The sequence below is a fragment of the Theobroma cacao genome, chromosome 2, assembly GCF_053813885.1.
Source record: "Theobroma cacao isolate CCN51 chromosome 2, ASM5381388v1, whole genome shotgun sequence".
NCBI lineage: Eukaryota > Viridiplantae > Streptophyta > Magnoliopsida > Malvales > Malvaceae > Theobroma > Theobroma cacao.
This window is the reverse complement of record NC_142640.1, coordinates 7,500,086-7,516,805: the sequence shown is the minus strand read 5'-3', so window position 1 is coordinate 7,516,805 and position 16,720 is coordinate 7,500,086. Positions and strand designations below refer to the sequence as shown.

The 16,720-nt window shown below is 34.5% G+C and overlaps 3 protein-coding genes across 4 annotated transcripts; all 3 read left to right on the top strand.

Moving 5' to 3' along the window:
• The first annotated feature begins 1,087 nt into the window (after positions 1 to 1,087).
• On the top strand, positions 1,088 to 2,649 carry LOC18608317 (cationic peroxidase 2-like). Its single transcript, XM_018115124.2, has 3 exons — positions 1,088 to 1,575; positions 1,683 to 1,845; positions 2,024 to 2,649. The coding sequence occupies exons 1-3, from the start codon at positions 1,174 to 1,176 to the stop codon at positions 2,443 to 2,445; spliced, it is 987 nt and encodes a 328-aa protein (XP_017970613.1). The 5' UTR covers positions 1,088 to 1,173; the 3' UTR covers positions 2,446 to 2,649.
• Positions 2,650 to 5,129: 2,480 nt separating this feature from the next.
• On the top strand, positions 5,130 to 6,680 carry LOC18608316 (peroxidase N1-like). Its single transcript, XM_018115147.2, has 3 exons — positions 5,130 to 5,615; positions 5,724 to 5,886; positions 6,073 to 6,680. Exons 1-3 carry the CDS (start codon positions 5,223 to 5,225, stop codon positions 6,492 to 6,494), a joined length of 978 nt encoding a protein of 325 aa, XP_017970636.1. The 5' UTR covers positions 5,130 to 5,222; the 3' UTR covers positions 6,495 to 6,680.
• A 6,745-nt stretch (positions 6,681 to 13,425) lies between these two features.
• Positions 13,426 to 14,853, top strand: LOC18608315 (cationic peroxidase 2-like). Of its 2 annotated transcripts, none has more exons than XM_088803682.1 (3): positions 13,426 to 14,023; positions 14,121 to 14,283; positions 14,487 to 14,853. In XM_088803682.1, exons 1-3 carry the CDS (start codon positions 13,622 to 13,624, stop codon positions 14,840 to 14,842), a joined length of 921 nt encoding a protein of 306 aa, XP_088659808.1. In that variant the 5' UTR covers positions 13,426 to 13,621; the 3' UTR covers positions 14,843 to 14,853. The 2 variants fall into 2 exon arrangements, with proteins under 2 accessions (XP_088659808.1, XP_017970168.1); XM_018114679.2 differs by having other exon boundaries at positions 13,428 to 14,023; positions 14,421 to 14,853.
• The last annotated feature ends 1,867 nt before the right edge of the window (positions 14,854 to 16,720 follow it).

Below are 16,720 nucleotides of genomic sequence, written 5' to 3'. Positions count from 1 at the left end.
ATCTCATTCATATCTTGGATCAGATGTCAAGAATACAAATATTTGTAGGTACCTTTCAATTTAATGATTGATGTCAATGGATCGAGCGACCAACTCATCTTGACCTAAATCCGGCTTGGTCCAACTTAAATGATTGTTTTATTATATTTTGATTTACTTTTTTTAATCTCAGAACAAAAAAAAATGATTTACTTTTATTTAAGACAGCTAGCTTTGGCAAGGAAGCCAATGACAATGTTGAACGTATTGTTGCTAGCTTTGTCTATTTGAACATTTTGTTTTGTTGATGAATTGAAATGGTGATGCATTGCTCATGCTCCTGCCAAGTGGAATGTGAAAGACGTGTTGTTGTGCCGCACACAAGGCTGAGATCAGAAACAACTTTTGAATCTGCGGTCAATAACTTCAATTTGAGCTTGGAATTATATAATTTAACATTTTCCTAGCTACTAAGAAATTGATATGAGTATCACATTCTGTATAGTCAGATATTTGCAACACGTGGGGCATTCAGGAATATTACGAGTAATTTATCAAATCAAATGCTTATTATAAAGTGAAGAGGTTCAGGTGTTGACAAGGAACAGAGGAAGCTTCCACTAAAACTTGCAAAAAGAAAAAAGTTCGTACATTTATTCTTTTATGAACCCAATTTTTAATCCCTCACATTTTGAATAATTTTGTCAAGGAAGGAAGGAAACAGTCTTTTCCTTCTGCTTCTGCTTCTGCATTTCTTTTCTTTTCTTCTTTTTTTTTTTTTTTTAGTAATCCAATAATGATATATCCAGCTCCACTTTATCACGGTGGCCAAAAGCAACAATGATAATTAAGAAATCGACTGGTGACTGGTGAGACTAATTCTTCAAGCGACCCAGCAATTCTTTACGAGACAAATTTGACCCAACAAAACCAACATCTCTAGTGCAAACCTATCTGTATAACGTATGGAATTATTTTGTCCTTCAAAATGGTGGTTATTCTGCAGCCGGCTTCGCGTACATGTTCTCAGGTTTTTACTTTCTGAGCCTATAAATGCATCGCACTAGCAAACCATAAGATCACAAGTTAGCCAAAAGAAAGAAAAACATAAAGTTTTTAGCCAAAGGATTTATTTCCGGAGAATTCTGTATTACATTCTCTTTCCTTTGTTATTGACTCTGTTTCTTTACAGCAATGGAAGGGGTTTACACCAAACAGAAATATTTTTTCGTGTTTCTTTTGTCTGCCATGGCAGGCACATTGGTGCAAGGCCAAGGCACCCGCGTTGGTTTCTATTCACGCACTTGTCCTCGTGCTGAATCCATTGTTAGGTCGACAGTTCAATCTCATTTCCGCTCTAATCCTTCCGTTGGTCCTGCATTACTAAGGATGCACTTCCATGACTGTTTTGTCCACGGTTGCGATGCTTCTATACTTATCGATGGGCCTAACACTGAGAAAACAGCTCCTCCAAACCTTGGTGTGAGAGGATATGAAGTTATTGATGACGCCAAGGCACAGCTTGAAGCCGAATGTCCTGGCGTTGTCTCATGCGCTGACATTGTTGCCCTTGCTGCCCGTGATTCTGTAGTTCTGGTAATAGTCAACTCAAGCTAGATTAATGTAGGAGTAGTTATTAAGACAAGATGCATATAGCTTTTGTTATTCAAATCTCTAAATTTGTTGTTGTTTTTTTCCCTCAGGCAAACGGACCAAATTGGCGGGTGCCCACAGGGCGCAGAGATGGGAGGGTTTCCTTGGCATCAGATACTACCACTTTGGTCGGTTTCAGGGAGTCTGTAGATTCACAAAAGGAAAAGTTTGCTGCATTTGGTCTAAACACTCAGGATCTTGTTACGCTTGTTGGTAAGCTAGTTTTCTTTCACCAATCATTGCACTTAATTAGGATATTTTTCCAAGTTTTGTCCGATAGGGAATTTGTCAATTCCATGACATATAAGCTTGGCCTTCCTGCTCTATGATTGCACCCAACTATATTAGTACTGCCACTAATAATATGCCTCGCATTGTTTTGTGCTAATAGGAGGACACACACTGGGAACAACAGCTTGCCAATTCTTCAGCTACAGACTATACAATTTCACTACAACTGGAAATGGTGATGACCCATCAATCAACCCTGCATTTGTCTCCCAACTCCGAGCACTCTGTCCACAAGACGGTGACAGGACAAGGCGCGTTGCGTTGGACACAGGCAGCGCTAATCGATTTGACTCGTCTTTCTTTGGAAATCTGAGGAATGGTCGGGGCATTCTTGAGTCTGATCAAAAGTTATGGACTGATGCTTCCACGAGAACCATTGTTCAACGCTTCTTGGGTGTTAGAGGCTTGCGATCATTGAACTTCAACGTTGAATTTGGACAATCAATGGTGAAGATGAGCAACATTGGAGTGAAGACGGGTGCTGAGGGTGAAATTCGCAGAATTTGTTCTGCAATTAACTGATCATAAGTTTCCAATAGAAGCTAAAAATTTGATTGCATTGATATTGTTTCATTCTTTAGCGTAAGCTGGTAACGTAATCAATGCTCATGTCCTTATGAAGGAAACAGTGAAAATAACAACCTCAAAGTGAATTCTATTTTTAATATAGGATGTTGTACTGTTGATTTAATTAATTTGAATTAATTAGTACTTTCATCTTTTGAATAATGGGTCCATTAGATTTTCTTGTAATATGTCTGTTTGAGATTAATCCAGTTCTTGAAAAGTAATAAAATTCCATCTCTCTTTTATTTATGTACCAAAGGAATTACTACCAAGGAAATTAAAGGTCCAAATTTGGAGTTGCTTATTTTATTATCTTATAGCAGTTTTAGTGTCTTTATCTCAATTTTAATGAATTTAATCTTAAAACTTCTATTAAAAGTCGATTTAAGGATAATTAACGGTGAAATTAAGATTTTTTTTTTAATTTAGATGATATGACATTTTAGTGATAATCTGACATGTTGATATGAATTAACTTTTTAATTGTTATCACATATGCTTTAAAAAATATCATATTTTATTTTAATTAAATAATAATTAACAAATTTTAAAATTATAAAAACTTTAGTATTTTTTAACTATATTTATCATGTTATAAAAAAAATTCAGATTAACATGTCACATTATTAACAAAAAAAATCATGTGATAAAATTAAATTGTAAAAATTTAACATTGTTATCAATTGTTTTTAAATCTAATTTTAATAAAAATATAGAAAGTAAATTCATTAATTGAAATTGGAGTAAATTAACTAAAATTACAAAATTGAAATAGTAAAAAGAATCCAATTTAAACGTTGATCAAAATTTAAATGAACTGGTCATTGATCACAAGATTATTGAACTCCCACAAAAAATAGGTACTCACCTCTCAATTGCTAGCTATTTTTGGTAATCTATCAATAATTCCTAACATTAGTATGCAGTATTTCACTTTGATTAGCATGTGAATTGAATTTTTATGCAGTACTTCATCTGTTTTGTGTATGAAATTTATTAGGCTTATGAATAAAATATACACCTATTGCTTTAAAGTAGAAAAAGCACCGCCCTCCATCCCTTGAAACTTCTAAGCCTTTTTTTTTTCCATTTCAACAAATTTGAAGATTTTGAATCTTAATGTTGCATAGTTGCTTGTTCATTTACGTGTACTAACAACTGCAAATCACCAAATTAAACTAGCTTGCTCCCCTTTCATATGAAAGGAATGGGAAAACTATAGTAAAATAAAATAATTAATCTATTACCATGAAGAAAAGGGAATATCGTCAGTCTTTCAAATATCAAAATAGGAGTTGCACCACTTTAAATTTTGTTTGATTGAATGGTTCATTGGCTCATTCAAAAAGGCCTCAGTAACCATATGCATGTCGGAGGGCTTCAATTTTTTGTTTCTGCCATTTTGGGGCGTTGACCTTCAAGGTTTAGGGACTAGCAACTGGAATATAATTAATCATATTTTGGCATTGAAAATCATGAAGTTTTTGGTTAAATGAAGACGAGTGCTACGAAAGCACCCCTAATTTTAATGCTCTTTCAAAATTAAAACAACGTAATTGTATTTCATATGCTGATGTATATAAAATGAAATTAGAAGAAATTTATTTATTTATATCGATATTAAACCATTTGAAAATGTCATCTTAGCCTCTGTTGATGCATCTTTCAACGTGTTGGGCCGCACACAAGCTAATTTCAGAAGCAACCGCTTCTCAATTTCTAGTCAATTGTACCTCTGTAATAATAGTTACCACTACTAATTATGCGGATTGGTCATATGATTACTTAAATTAAATTGCTAAACGTGGGTTATTTTGACATCTCTTAAGGAAATAACCAACTAACTTAAAAACTTTTTTTTTTTGTTAATCCTAAAAGGAAATGCTTTCAATAAGTACGAACTCACACCTTTTATATAAGGTGTCAATCGGACCTAATAAAGCCTCAGCTCCCCCCCCCCCCCCCCCCCCCCCCCCCTCCGGTAATCATTTTAAATTACTAGTGTATATATACACGTAAAGAGTTTAAAGAGCCGGTATGCTTGCAGAGTTTGACTAATTAATGATCAGGATTGACGAGAAAGCTTCCTCCTAAGCCTGCGTCGAGAGAATAATTTTTTGTCCTACTTATATACTTTCTTTATGAACCGACATTATCATCTTTCCCTCAAATTTACAAATATAAACATTTTGTCCCGAAAGTAACAGAATGAAACCATTTCTTTTTGGTAAAAGGAGATCATGAGATCAGTATCTACATACTAAACATCCTCCATTTTCGTGGCACCAGCCTTCCCATTTGTTTACCATTTATTTATCTGTCCCTTTCAGTTTGTATTCTTCACTTTATCAAGTTGAGGTTAGAGGATAGTGAGTAGGAAATTTGTCCGTACTCAATAGTTTATACAGACTTATTCTTCACGTGAAATTTCAATAGTTGATTCACACCACCTTACAAAAGAAAAGACCCCAGTAAGCCTGCCAACCCAGCTCATCACCCTCCATAACTTAGAATTGTTCTGCCCTTCAATGGTGGTTCTCTCTGTAGCCGCCTTTGCTTACCTCTTCTCTGCTTTTGACTTTCTAAGTCCGATAAATTCATCAGGGCAGCCAACCTCAACATAACATTTAGCTAAACAAATCAACAAGCACATATTTTCTTAGCCTAAGCATTTTTCACATAAGATATTGCACTCATCATATTTCATAAATTGTCATTGTTTCTTCACAGAGATGGGTTCCAAACAGAATTTATTTTTAGTGTTTCTCATGATTGTTATAGCTGCCACATTGGTCCAAGGCCAAGGGACGCGTGTTGGGTTCTATTCACGCAGTTGTCCTCGTGCTGAATCCATCGTTAGGTCTACAGTTCAATCTCATTTCCGCTCCAATCCTTCCGTTGCTCCTGCATTGCTAAGGTTGCACTTCGATGACTGTTTTGTCAACGGTTGCGATGCTTCCATCCTCATCGATGGGCCTAACACTGAGAAAACAGCTCCTCCAAACCTTGGTGTGAGAGGATATGAAGTTATTGATGACGCTAAGGCACGGCTTGAAGCCGAATGTCCTATCGTCGTCTCATGCGCTGACATTATTGCCCTTGCTGCCCGTGATTCTGTAGTTCTGGTAATAGTGAAGCTGGACTAATGTAGGAGTAGTTATTGAAACAAGATACATGCATATCTTTTGTTATTCAAACCTGTATAAATATTTTTTCCCTGTTATTTCCCTCAGGCAAACGCACCGAATTGGCGGGTGCCTACAGGGCGCAGAGATGGGATGGTTTCCTCAGCATCGGATACTATCACTTTAGTTGGTTTCAGGGAGTCCGTAGATTCACAAAAGCGAAAGTTTGCTGCATTTGGTCTAAACACTCAGGACCTTGTTACGCTCGTTGGTAAGCACATCTCTTTTCTTTCTAGTTCTTGGTATATTTAGAGAGTACGGATATGAAGTCTTAAATTATGTCCAATTATTGGACACACTTGAAAATCAATTGCCAAATGCATGAAAAGGTCTTTTATTCTTGCTCTGTGATTGAACCGACTTATTAATTTGTCCTGCATTACCTTTTTGTTGATAGGAGGACACACCTTAGGAACCACAGCTTGCCAATTATTCAGTTACAGATTATACAACTTCACTACAACGGGCAATGGCGCTGACCAATCAATCCACCCTGCATTTGTCCCTCAGCTACGAGCACTTTGCCCACAGAATGGTGAGGGAACAAGGCGTGTTGAACTTGACACCGGTAGCGTTAACAGATTTGATGCATCTTTCTTTGGAAATTTGAGGAATGGCCGAGGAATATTGGAGTCGGATCAAAAGTTATGGACCGATGCGTCCACTAGAACCATTGTCCAACGCTACTTGGGTGTTAGAGGCTTGCGACCATTGAATTTCAATGTTGAATTTGGAAGATCAATCGTGAAGATGAGCAACATTGGAGTGAAGACAGGCTCTCAAGGCGAAATTCGTAGGATATGTTCTGCAATCAACTGATGAATTTCACACTGAAGGTGCTCTTTAGCGTAAGCGGATCATTTCCTTTATGGTGGCTGTTCTCGTTTGAGTGCGAGGGCAACGGTGGAAAATGACAAATTAATTTGAACTCTCTTGTAAAATTGCACTGTTTCTAATCGGTTTGCGTTGGTTTTGTTGCAAATTGAAACGCCTGGTTGAGATTGATCCAGCAGCTCTAAGATATAAACATTCTTCTTTTTCATATAGGTTTCAATTTAATAATTACTGCCAAATTAATCCTTTACATATTTAATTGCAACACGGATGACAAGGGAACATCATAAAATGCAGCAAGAAAATAATTAAAACAAAGTACATAGAAAAAACAGGATAGAGCTACGCTTATAAACACACTTGCTAGGAAATAATAAAAACAATTCTAGATCATCCTCAAATACTACTAATTCTAATCCAACTAATCTTTCTCGTATGATGTATGAGCGGAAACGATGACTTAATCTCATCGACACTGATTTTTGGGAGAGTCTTGTGTTTTTTAAACTGGTAGTGTTTTAAGTCACTGTAATATCTTACGTGACTGTTGATATTTTTGTTCAAATCATGTCCTGGTTTTTCAGTGGGTATGGGTGTTATGCTGTCTTTTTGTGGCAGGTTGGCAATTCATCAGTCGACATCTATCGAGATTTGCTACTGAGTTTTGGGTCAGATTCTGGTTCAGGTTGTCTGTTTACCTGATCATGTTTTTGGCATGGATTCTAGAATGTGGAATTTTTGTAACGCAATGATATTAATACAAATTCAACTTTTCAAAAAAAAAAAAAAACAACTTTAAGTTAAAGAATTTTAAGACACATAATTTAGTTGCAAGAGGATCACGTTAAGCTAAACGGTTTAAGGAGCTATAATGCGTTCAATTATAGATAATTAGATGCATTACATGAATAGCTTTACTTTTGGTTATCAAGTCTATGTATGAAGGAGTTTATAAGAATCATCAGTAACCTCAAATGTTTATTCTTGGACCTTGCTGTTTAATCGTACTAATACTTAAAACGTAAAGTTTACTATTTATAAATAAAAGACAATTATAATTAAAAGATAATTAATGTTTCAATTTTATATAATTGAAATTTTGTAATACTAATTTATAAATTATTCAATATTATTAAAATTAAATAAAACATTTTCTAATAAAGGTCATTCAATGCAATTAAAATTCTTTTTAATATACTAAATAAACCATATATATTAATAAAAAATAATTTATTCGATGCAATTTGAATTTTTATATATAAATTAGATTAATTTTAATAATGTTAATAATAATATTTAAAAGGATAATTAAAAATATATAATGAAAATATGATATTTTAGTTAATCAAAAAAATTTCGAATATCGTACTTATATATATATTAGTATGTGTTGTCACATGCGTTGCATATATGTGAGTACTTATTTTTAATTATATTTAAATAACAATTGCATATAAATACAAATATTTTAAAGTGTAAAGTTTAAAATTCAAATACTTTAAATTTTTTAATTTAATCTATAATTTGTTTCATATTATAAATTAAGAGAAACCTTATTTTAATAAAAATGATCATTGATGTAATTAGAATTCTTATTCACAAATGCATAAATCTTATTAAAATATTCAAAATATAATGAACAAACATATTTGTTTTTTTGAATAAAATTTTTTTCAACATTGATAATTTCTTATATATTATAAATTAGAGGTTTAAAAGACAATAGTATAAGGTCAATTTGATATTTTGTTGAGAATGTGATTATTAGGTATGTGATTGCTAAGAATATGATTAATATGAAAATAATTTTGCAACGTTTGGTATAACTGTAGACACCTAAAAAAATAAATAAAAAACTTAAATTATAATAAAATAAAATAAAATATAAAATAACCAAAAAAAAAAAAAGAGAAGGAATGGCTAGGCGTACGCCCAGCCATCCCTTCCCCTAACCACCCCAAATGATGGGGCTCTGGCCACCAACTCCTTGGTGCCAGAACCCCATTGCTGGGTTGTCTAAATTTTTGGACAACCCAGCTATTAAAAATCGAACCAGGGGGGGAGCCAAAGAAAGGGGGGAAATCAAAAAATCAAAAAAAAAATCATAAATCTACCAGCAAGCTACCTAGCCACAAGCAGAAAAAGAAAAAAAAAAACAACAACAATCAAAAAAACAGATATACAAAAAAATGAGAGAAAGCAGGGGACTAGGATTTGGGATTCGGTTTGGTTTGAGTGAGGGAGATTGGTGAGCTTTGAGGGAAGGTTAGATCTTTGGAGTGCAGACCACCGGTAGGGGAAAGGGTAAACCCGTTTGGGTCACTGCCGACCGAGGCAGGGAGTGCTAGATCCGTCGATCGAAATGGAAGAAGGCTTCGAGGGAGAGAGGGAGGAACATCTGGGCCGCCGGTTAGAAAGAAGAAAAAGGGGGTAGTACACCGACGCCGGCGGGGAGAGGGAAGGTTTTTTAGAGAGAAGGCAATGAGAGTGGCCGACTAGAGAGAGAAAAAGAAATTTGAAAATGAATAGAAAAGGGTAAAAAGGTTTATACTCAGAGGTAAGAGAGCAAAATGGTGTCGTTTTAGTGGAGTGGCAGAAGTTGGAAGGTCCAGGCCCAAACGACGTCATTTTGAGCGACTCCACAGGCACCAAACGGTGCGTTTTGAGTTCTGCCTTGTGGGCCTCAAGAGGCAGGCCTGGTGTAGTAGACTTGGGCTCCTGCGGGCCACAGAGTTGGGCTAATCCAAGCCCAGAAAGGTAACCCATCTTCCTTGGTTTGGGCTCATTCCAATTAATTTTGGACTAGTCTATTTTATTAAATTAATTGCAATTTTTGGTTGTCATGATTTAAAATATAGTAAGGAAAGTTATTCATATATGTATACATATATTATGAATGCTTATATTTAATATTAGAAAATCAAAAAATAATAATGATAGTACTAATAAAAAAAATAATGGTAAAAACGCATAGTTTAGAAGAATATATATATATATATATATATAATAAGTAAATAAATAAAAAAATTCACAATAGATTTATTTTTTTAAAAAAAATAATAATAAAAAAATAAAAATAATAATAAATATAGTAACAATGATAATTAAATAAAAAATGAATGAAATGATTATTTGAAAAATCTCACCTAAAAGAAGTAAAGAGTTGCCTCTTCTAAGTGGGATTTTTTTGAACACGAAATTCGAGACAGATTTTTACCGAAACGTTGGGATAAATCCGAACTCCAAACTTTAATACCCATTAACTCAAATAATCGTTGCTAAAATAATAATATATATTGAGAAAAAAAAATCTACATTTAAATCTAAGTTAGTGTAGTTAATTAATTAGAATTAAGTTAACCATTAATTTAATTAATTGTTTATTCGATTAAAGAAGGAAAATAATACATAAGATGAAATCTTAATTCACTATGCTAGTTCTAGAATATAGATTTAGATAGGAAACTCTAAAAAAAAATCATAATAATAAATAATTAATAACAAATAATACTAAGTATATAAACAAGGTAATAAATATTTAAATACATAGTTGGGTGAATTATGAACCACTTAAATCAATAAACGCGTGTATGTAGATATCATCATTTTATCCTGTCATAGCATGTCACATTTATCTTGCAAATGGTGCGGGAGTTTCGATGATGAGATTTCCCCGAAAAGCTTGTAGAGACGAGTTTTTTCGGGGATATCTCTAGGTAAGGAGAATTTCGAGACTTCACCAAAGCGTTAGGATGGTCTTCAAATAATTTTTCAATAAAAAATTACCGACCTCATTATTTAAAATAAACAAGTTATGACATCATTTTACGCTTGCATCACGTGCATACGTAAAACCAAATAAAAAACTCAGTCAGTCAATTTAATAAAAACTTAATTAATAAAGTAGGGATTAAATTAAGAGAAGGTTATATTAAGATAACTTAAGATTAAATGGTACCGTTCGTGGAACGGGCGCCACGGAGGTGCTAACCCTTATCCATGCGTAACCGCACTCCCGAACCCATCTCTAAAAATGTGAACCAGTTCTCGTTCTTTCGACGAACCTGAAATTAATTTAGGACTTCGTCGATTAGAATTGGATTAATAGGTGACCAATCACACCTAGATAAGAAAAGATTGGTGACGACTCCCACAAATATATAATTTTTCACCGACGTCTGACGGTCAAGTTTCCGGACCCGCACGTTACGACAATAACATGAGAAAATGATGATTGCAAAGTATTGGATTGCTGAAAAGATTTCATTATAGTGTTTAGTTTAAAAAGCATTTTATTAAAAATGTAGTGTAAATTTAAAAAATTACCTTTATATATGAAAATATAAAATTGAATACTTACATTCTTTGTAATATAAATTTTTAAATTTACATTTATTTAATAAAAGTTGATTAAACTAAAAAAATATAAAATTATTTTTTAAAATGGTGAATAAAAATATAAAAAAAAAAAGAAATGAAAACACCAAACAAAGAAGAAAGGCAACGAAATCCAAAGAGTTTTTATTGATTTACTTTATTTTGCCTTTTGCAAAGTAAAAATAACTCAGTAAGCTATGGCCATGCAAAGTAAAAAGATCATATCCTCCTTCCAAGCACACCACAAAATGCTTTGAGCTAGAAAAAGAAAAATAGAGATGGGATTGACATTGATAAAGTTCTTAAGCGGTGGGTCTTGACGCCTATTTTGATGGTGGGTCTTGATGCTGCTCGTAAAGCCATTATTTTATACAAACTGAAGCTCGGTGAAAAACAAACTATGGTTACTGATATAAAAATGGTTTTTGACAAAAGAAAAAGAAAGAGGACCAAATTATGGTGAGTTCAATTTGAAGAGAAAAATTATAATTTTACTTTCATGAAGGAAAGAAGGGAATGATCTTTTCTTTGCTCTCTATAATTACTTTATAATTACAAAACTTTCTTATATCTTTTTAATAAACCAAACACTGTAAATACATCAAAGCCAATTAAAATACAAGGAATGTTACCTACTTGCACCATAGCAAGCGCCCCTAAAGGTGTTATGAGTCAGGTCTCTTGAAAGGTGTTATAAGGTGTCATGAGGCTGTCCCTTGAATTTCTCCGGACCGCACATCACCCCCTACCTACTCGCTACTTCACAGTGATTTAAAATCATGAACCAATGAGCAATCCTTAACTAAAAAGTGGGCCAATATCTGTTTGATGTTGCTACCGACTTCCAAGGCGCACTAATTGCTCGTTAAAGGGAAGTTAGATTACATTTTCCAAAAAAAATACATAAAGAAAAGTTAGATGAAATTTATCCCTTATGCCATGGATGAATCAAACTCATCAATCAAAAAATCTCTATCCATCAACGTAGAAAAATAAATAAAGAAATAACTCCGTAGAAACCCAGCTTCTAGCTTGGCGGTGGTCACACGCCACCCATTGTTATTGCACCTGCAACATTAGCAGTCGTACCTCCTCCCAAGACCTTGGGGCCCCTCTCCCAAGGAGGAGAAAAAAAGGTGAGCACGCTATCATCTATATTTATTAGTCGAAACTGAATCAACCTAACTTAGTTGGTCATATCTTTGAAGCAAATAATTTAATTAAACCCTAATTAAGAATATAATTTATTATATCATCTAAAGCTGTTATCTCAACACCCATCCAAGGCTTAATTTCAGAGGGTAAAGCCGATTGAAAGGTGAGGAAAAGTCGATTGGGTACTGGAATGGACAATGAATTCAGCAATTGCAAGCGAAAAATAAGCATAACCCTAATAACTCCATCGACTTTATTAGTCTCATTCCCATAGACTTTTGTTCAACGGTCAAGCCTTTGAGTGGATAAGTCTTGACTCTTGAACTACTCTACACGTATGCTGCCGGTTTTGGTTTGCACGGGTGGAGCCTGCATGTACTAGCGGTGGGCCTGTCCGTCACCAAAGGCGTCGATGTTGAAGCCCAACCTATCTATCAAGACTCTATACAGACATTGGATAAAATATAATTGGACATTGAAAATTGTAACATGATTATTTTCGCTTTTTATATTCCAAAGCATTTAGCATACAAGAACCCACCCACTTTTACTATCCTTATCATTTTGTCAAGAAATTTAAAGGAGAATAAGATCTTGCATGCATGCGACAAACCATCATTTTTTTTTCTGGAATGATTAATTAAAGCTTCATTTGATTGGTATTATTACTATTTTTTTTTTTGTAAAACGTAATAGAAAGCAAAAACTAACACAAATATATAGAAAACAAATAGCGAAAATATCAACAAAATGTAATTAAATATCATTCATTTTGTGTTGCAACAGTCTTATTTTTTTATTGTCTAATCATTTTAAATTTTGTACTCTTCACTTTTGGACAAATGGATAAGACTTAAGTATGATTTTTTATGTCAAATTTGTAAGATTCTTTTTTTTTCAAATAATTAAATAAAATTCAAAATTCTAACTGATAAATTGAAGGATTTTGTTATATGAATCAAATGTACAAAATTTGAAAAAAAATTTAAATAAATTATGGTATTTTATTTAAATAAGTGTTATTATTAAAAATTATGATAGTTTTTATTGTTTAGTAATTATATTTTTTTATCTAGACATATTTTCAATTAACTTTTACATATTATTGATCTTTTCATTGAATTCCATTAATCTATTGATCTTCATTTTCAAATTTAATTTTTCTTTGATTTTTACGAAATTAGCCTCAAACTTTATCTAAATCTTTTTTTTTTTATGAAATTTTAGTTTTTCAATTAACTAAGGGAATTCAATCAATTATTAATGATGTGGCATAAATTTGAGACTAACGGTGGCACAAAACCAGGACTGGGCATTTCCGTTGGTTCTTTAAAGGCAAAGGACCCCAGCAGACTCAAAAGGCTAAAACCATCTCATCGTAAAATATAACTTGGAATTCTTCTGGCTTTCAATAATGGTGGTTCCCCTGTAGCAGGCTTTGCTTACTTTTTCTCAGCTTTTCATTTTCTGACCCTATAAATGCGTCAGATTGGCCAACCTCAAGATCACAAGCTAGCCAAAGCAGTAAACACAATTTCTTAGCTGCATTCTCTTTTCTTTGTCTTTGTTACTTCGCAGGGATGGAGGGCATTTACTCCAAGCAGAAGTTCTTTTTAGTGTTTGTTTTGTTTAATATGGTTGCCACATTGGTAAAAGGCCAAGGCACGCGTGTTGGGTTCTATGCAAGCTCATGTCCGTTGGCTGAATCCATAGTTAGTTCTGCAGTTCAATCCCACTTTCAGTCTGATCCTTCAGTTGGTCCTGCCTTACTGAGGATGCATTTCCATGACTGCTTTGTCCATGGTTGCGATGCTTCTATTCTCATTGATGGCCCTGACTCCGAGAAAAAAGCTCCTCCAAACCTTGGAGTGAGAGGATATAAAGTTATTGATGATGCCAAGGCACAACTTGAAGCCACGTGTCCTGGAGTTGTCTCATGCGCTGATATTCTTGCCCTTGCTGCCCGTGATGCTGTTGTTCTGGTAATCAACAAGCTCAACTTACTAGCAATTAATCACTAGAACAAATCTTTCGTTGTTCTTCAAGCCTCTGAAGCATTCTTCCTGACATTTCATGCAGGCAAATGGACCAAAGTGGGAGGTGCCTACGGGACGCAGAGATGGAATGGTTTCCTTGGCATCTGATACTGACACCTTGCCTGGCTTCTCGGAGTCAATAGAAGAACAAAAGAAAAAGTTCGCTGCATTCGGTCTAAACACCCGGGATCTTGTCACCCTAGTCGGTAAGCATTCTTTTCTCATTTTTCTAGTTATGGAGTGACTTGAATAGCCAAATACATGGAACATAGGCCTGCCCTTTTTGCTCTGTACAGACTACATCTAATATTTAAAATGCCTTGAATTGCTTTTCTGTTAATAGGGGCACATACCATAGGAACTACAGCTTGCCAATTTTTCAGTTACAGATTATTTAACTTCACTGCAGTCGGCAATGGCGCTGACCCATCAATCAACCCTGAATTTGTCTCTCAACTACAAACACTCTGTCCTCCAAGTAGTGACGATACGGGACGTGTTGCATTAGACACGGATAGTGTTGATTCATTTGATGTATCTTTCTTTGAGAATTTGAGGAATGGCCGAGGAATACTAGAGTCTGATCAAATGTTGTGGACTGATGCTTCTACCAGATCCATTGCTCAAAGCTACTTGGGTGTTAGAGGCTTGCGATCGTTGAATTTCAACATAGAATTTGGCCGGTCAATGGTAAAGATGAGCAACATTGGAGTGAAAACAGGAACTGATGGTGAAATACGCAAAATATGTTCTGCAATAAACTAATTATAACCTTGCACATTGGTGGAGTCGAGAACACAATTGTATTAATTCTTACATAGTTTTTTAGCGCAAGCTGGTAAAGTAATACTGCTCACATGCCTGACAAAAAATGAAATTGGCAAAGTCGAATTGTCTTGCTCGATCTTACATGTTCCTATATTTTACCATTCGAATCTAATTAATTCTATGGTTTAAATAATTTTCTAATTGAAATGGTCAAGATACTGTTTCATCACATGCATGGTTTTTGGAAACGACGCGCTAGCTCAACATTTATAAAATTTGTCCTTTTTTAAATGTATTAAAGTGAATTCAATACACATTGTGTGATGATAGGTACCCTTCACATCTAGTTGCAACGTTGCAAAGTAAGAAACCCAAAGACAAGATTTCCCTCTTAGCCAATATTAAACCACGAGATTCAACAAATATAAGAGTACCATAAACATTGTGAGGATATATGAATGAATATTCATCTTAATTATGTTTGAGAATGATTCTCGGAACGTAGTTAAATGGGTCCAGACACCAGAACCTGTTCCATGGAGATTAAGGAGATGGACACGTCACATCGAAATGCTAAAGAATCGAGTGAGAAGGTGGTAGATTAAGCATATTCTAAGGGAGGCTAATCAACAAGCTGATAATTTGGCTAAAACAGGAATAGGCAGAGAGGTGGACCTGGTGAACGTCTGGGAGGACACTCCAAGTAGGAGAAGTGAGGTGGGGGCAGGAGTGAGTAAATGATGAGCGATTTTTTGTGGTTCTTTTTGTGATGGTTTAGGTGCATCTTTGTGTGACTGGATGCTTCTTTTGCTTGTTGTAGTGTTGGCCTGTTTGCATGAAATCTTTCTTGCCTGATTGTTGTTGAAGATAGTCTATGACGGATGTTTCTGGTGCTCCATTGGTTCCTGAGGTAGGGAGAGGTGGTGAAAGGGGTTGCCTGGCGCTGATGTGCTCTGATTGAAAGGTTGAGATTAAAGTCAACATTTAAGGAGCGGGAATTGTGAGTTTATTGCTTAGGAAAATCTATGTTAGTGGCCTTAGCTTTGCCCAATTATGTAATTTTGAGGGTTATGCCATCACTGGGACTGCGCATAGGTCTTAAAATTGAAGCTCTTTTGTACTTTTGATTGGAGTTTAACCATTGGTTACTCCCTTTAATGAATTATTCCAACTTTCAAAAAAAAAATTATGTTTGAGAAGCTGTCAGGAGTTCATGTTTTGATGATAATAATCATCAAAATTATAAGTTTGAAAAGAATAGAAGAAATAAAAGGAGCTAATTACTCTGCAGTGTACAGTTCTAAATAGCAAAATCAGTCATTTAGTACTCTTAAGCTTAAGATTGGATTTTTGTTGAAACCGGATATAACCTTCAAACTTCTTTTGATATGAAATGAAAATTTATTATTTTATTCAAAGGGACAAGAGATATTACCCTCCTTATCAAAATTTTGTTTACTCTTGCGATAATAGTGGTCCTGTTTATAAGCATTTGGTTATGCTTTCAACCTTGTTAATTTATTTCAATTTCTTCAGATCAATAAAGCACAATAAAAAAAAAGAAAAAAGAAACTTATCGGGGAGGGAGGTAATGTATTTTATTTTCAGGTAAATGTACCTGTTATGAGCTGGAAGCAACAAGAACAGCATTGTAGGTAGCTTGGGAAAGGCTTATAAGAAAATTAAACATAGAATATCCACAAGAAACCTGTTGGTTCTCTTGGAAAATCCGAAACCTGGTGGTGGAAATAAGGTAATTACACCCATTTGGGGATATTGATCTTGAGGGATGTTAAAGTCAAATTTAGGATATATGTAGACCTTGTTCCCCTAGTTCTTGGGTTAATTCAGCTTCAAGTGAAGTTAGGAAATACC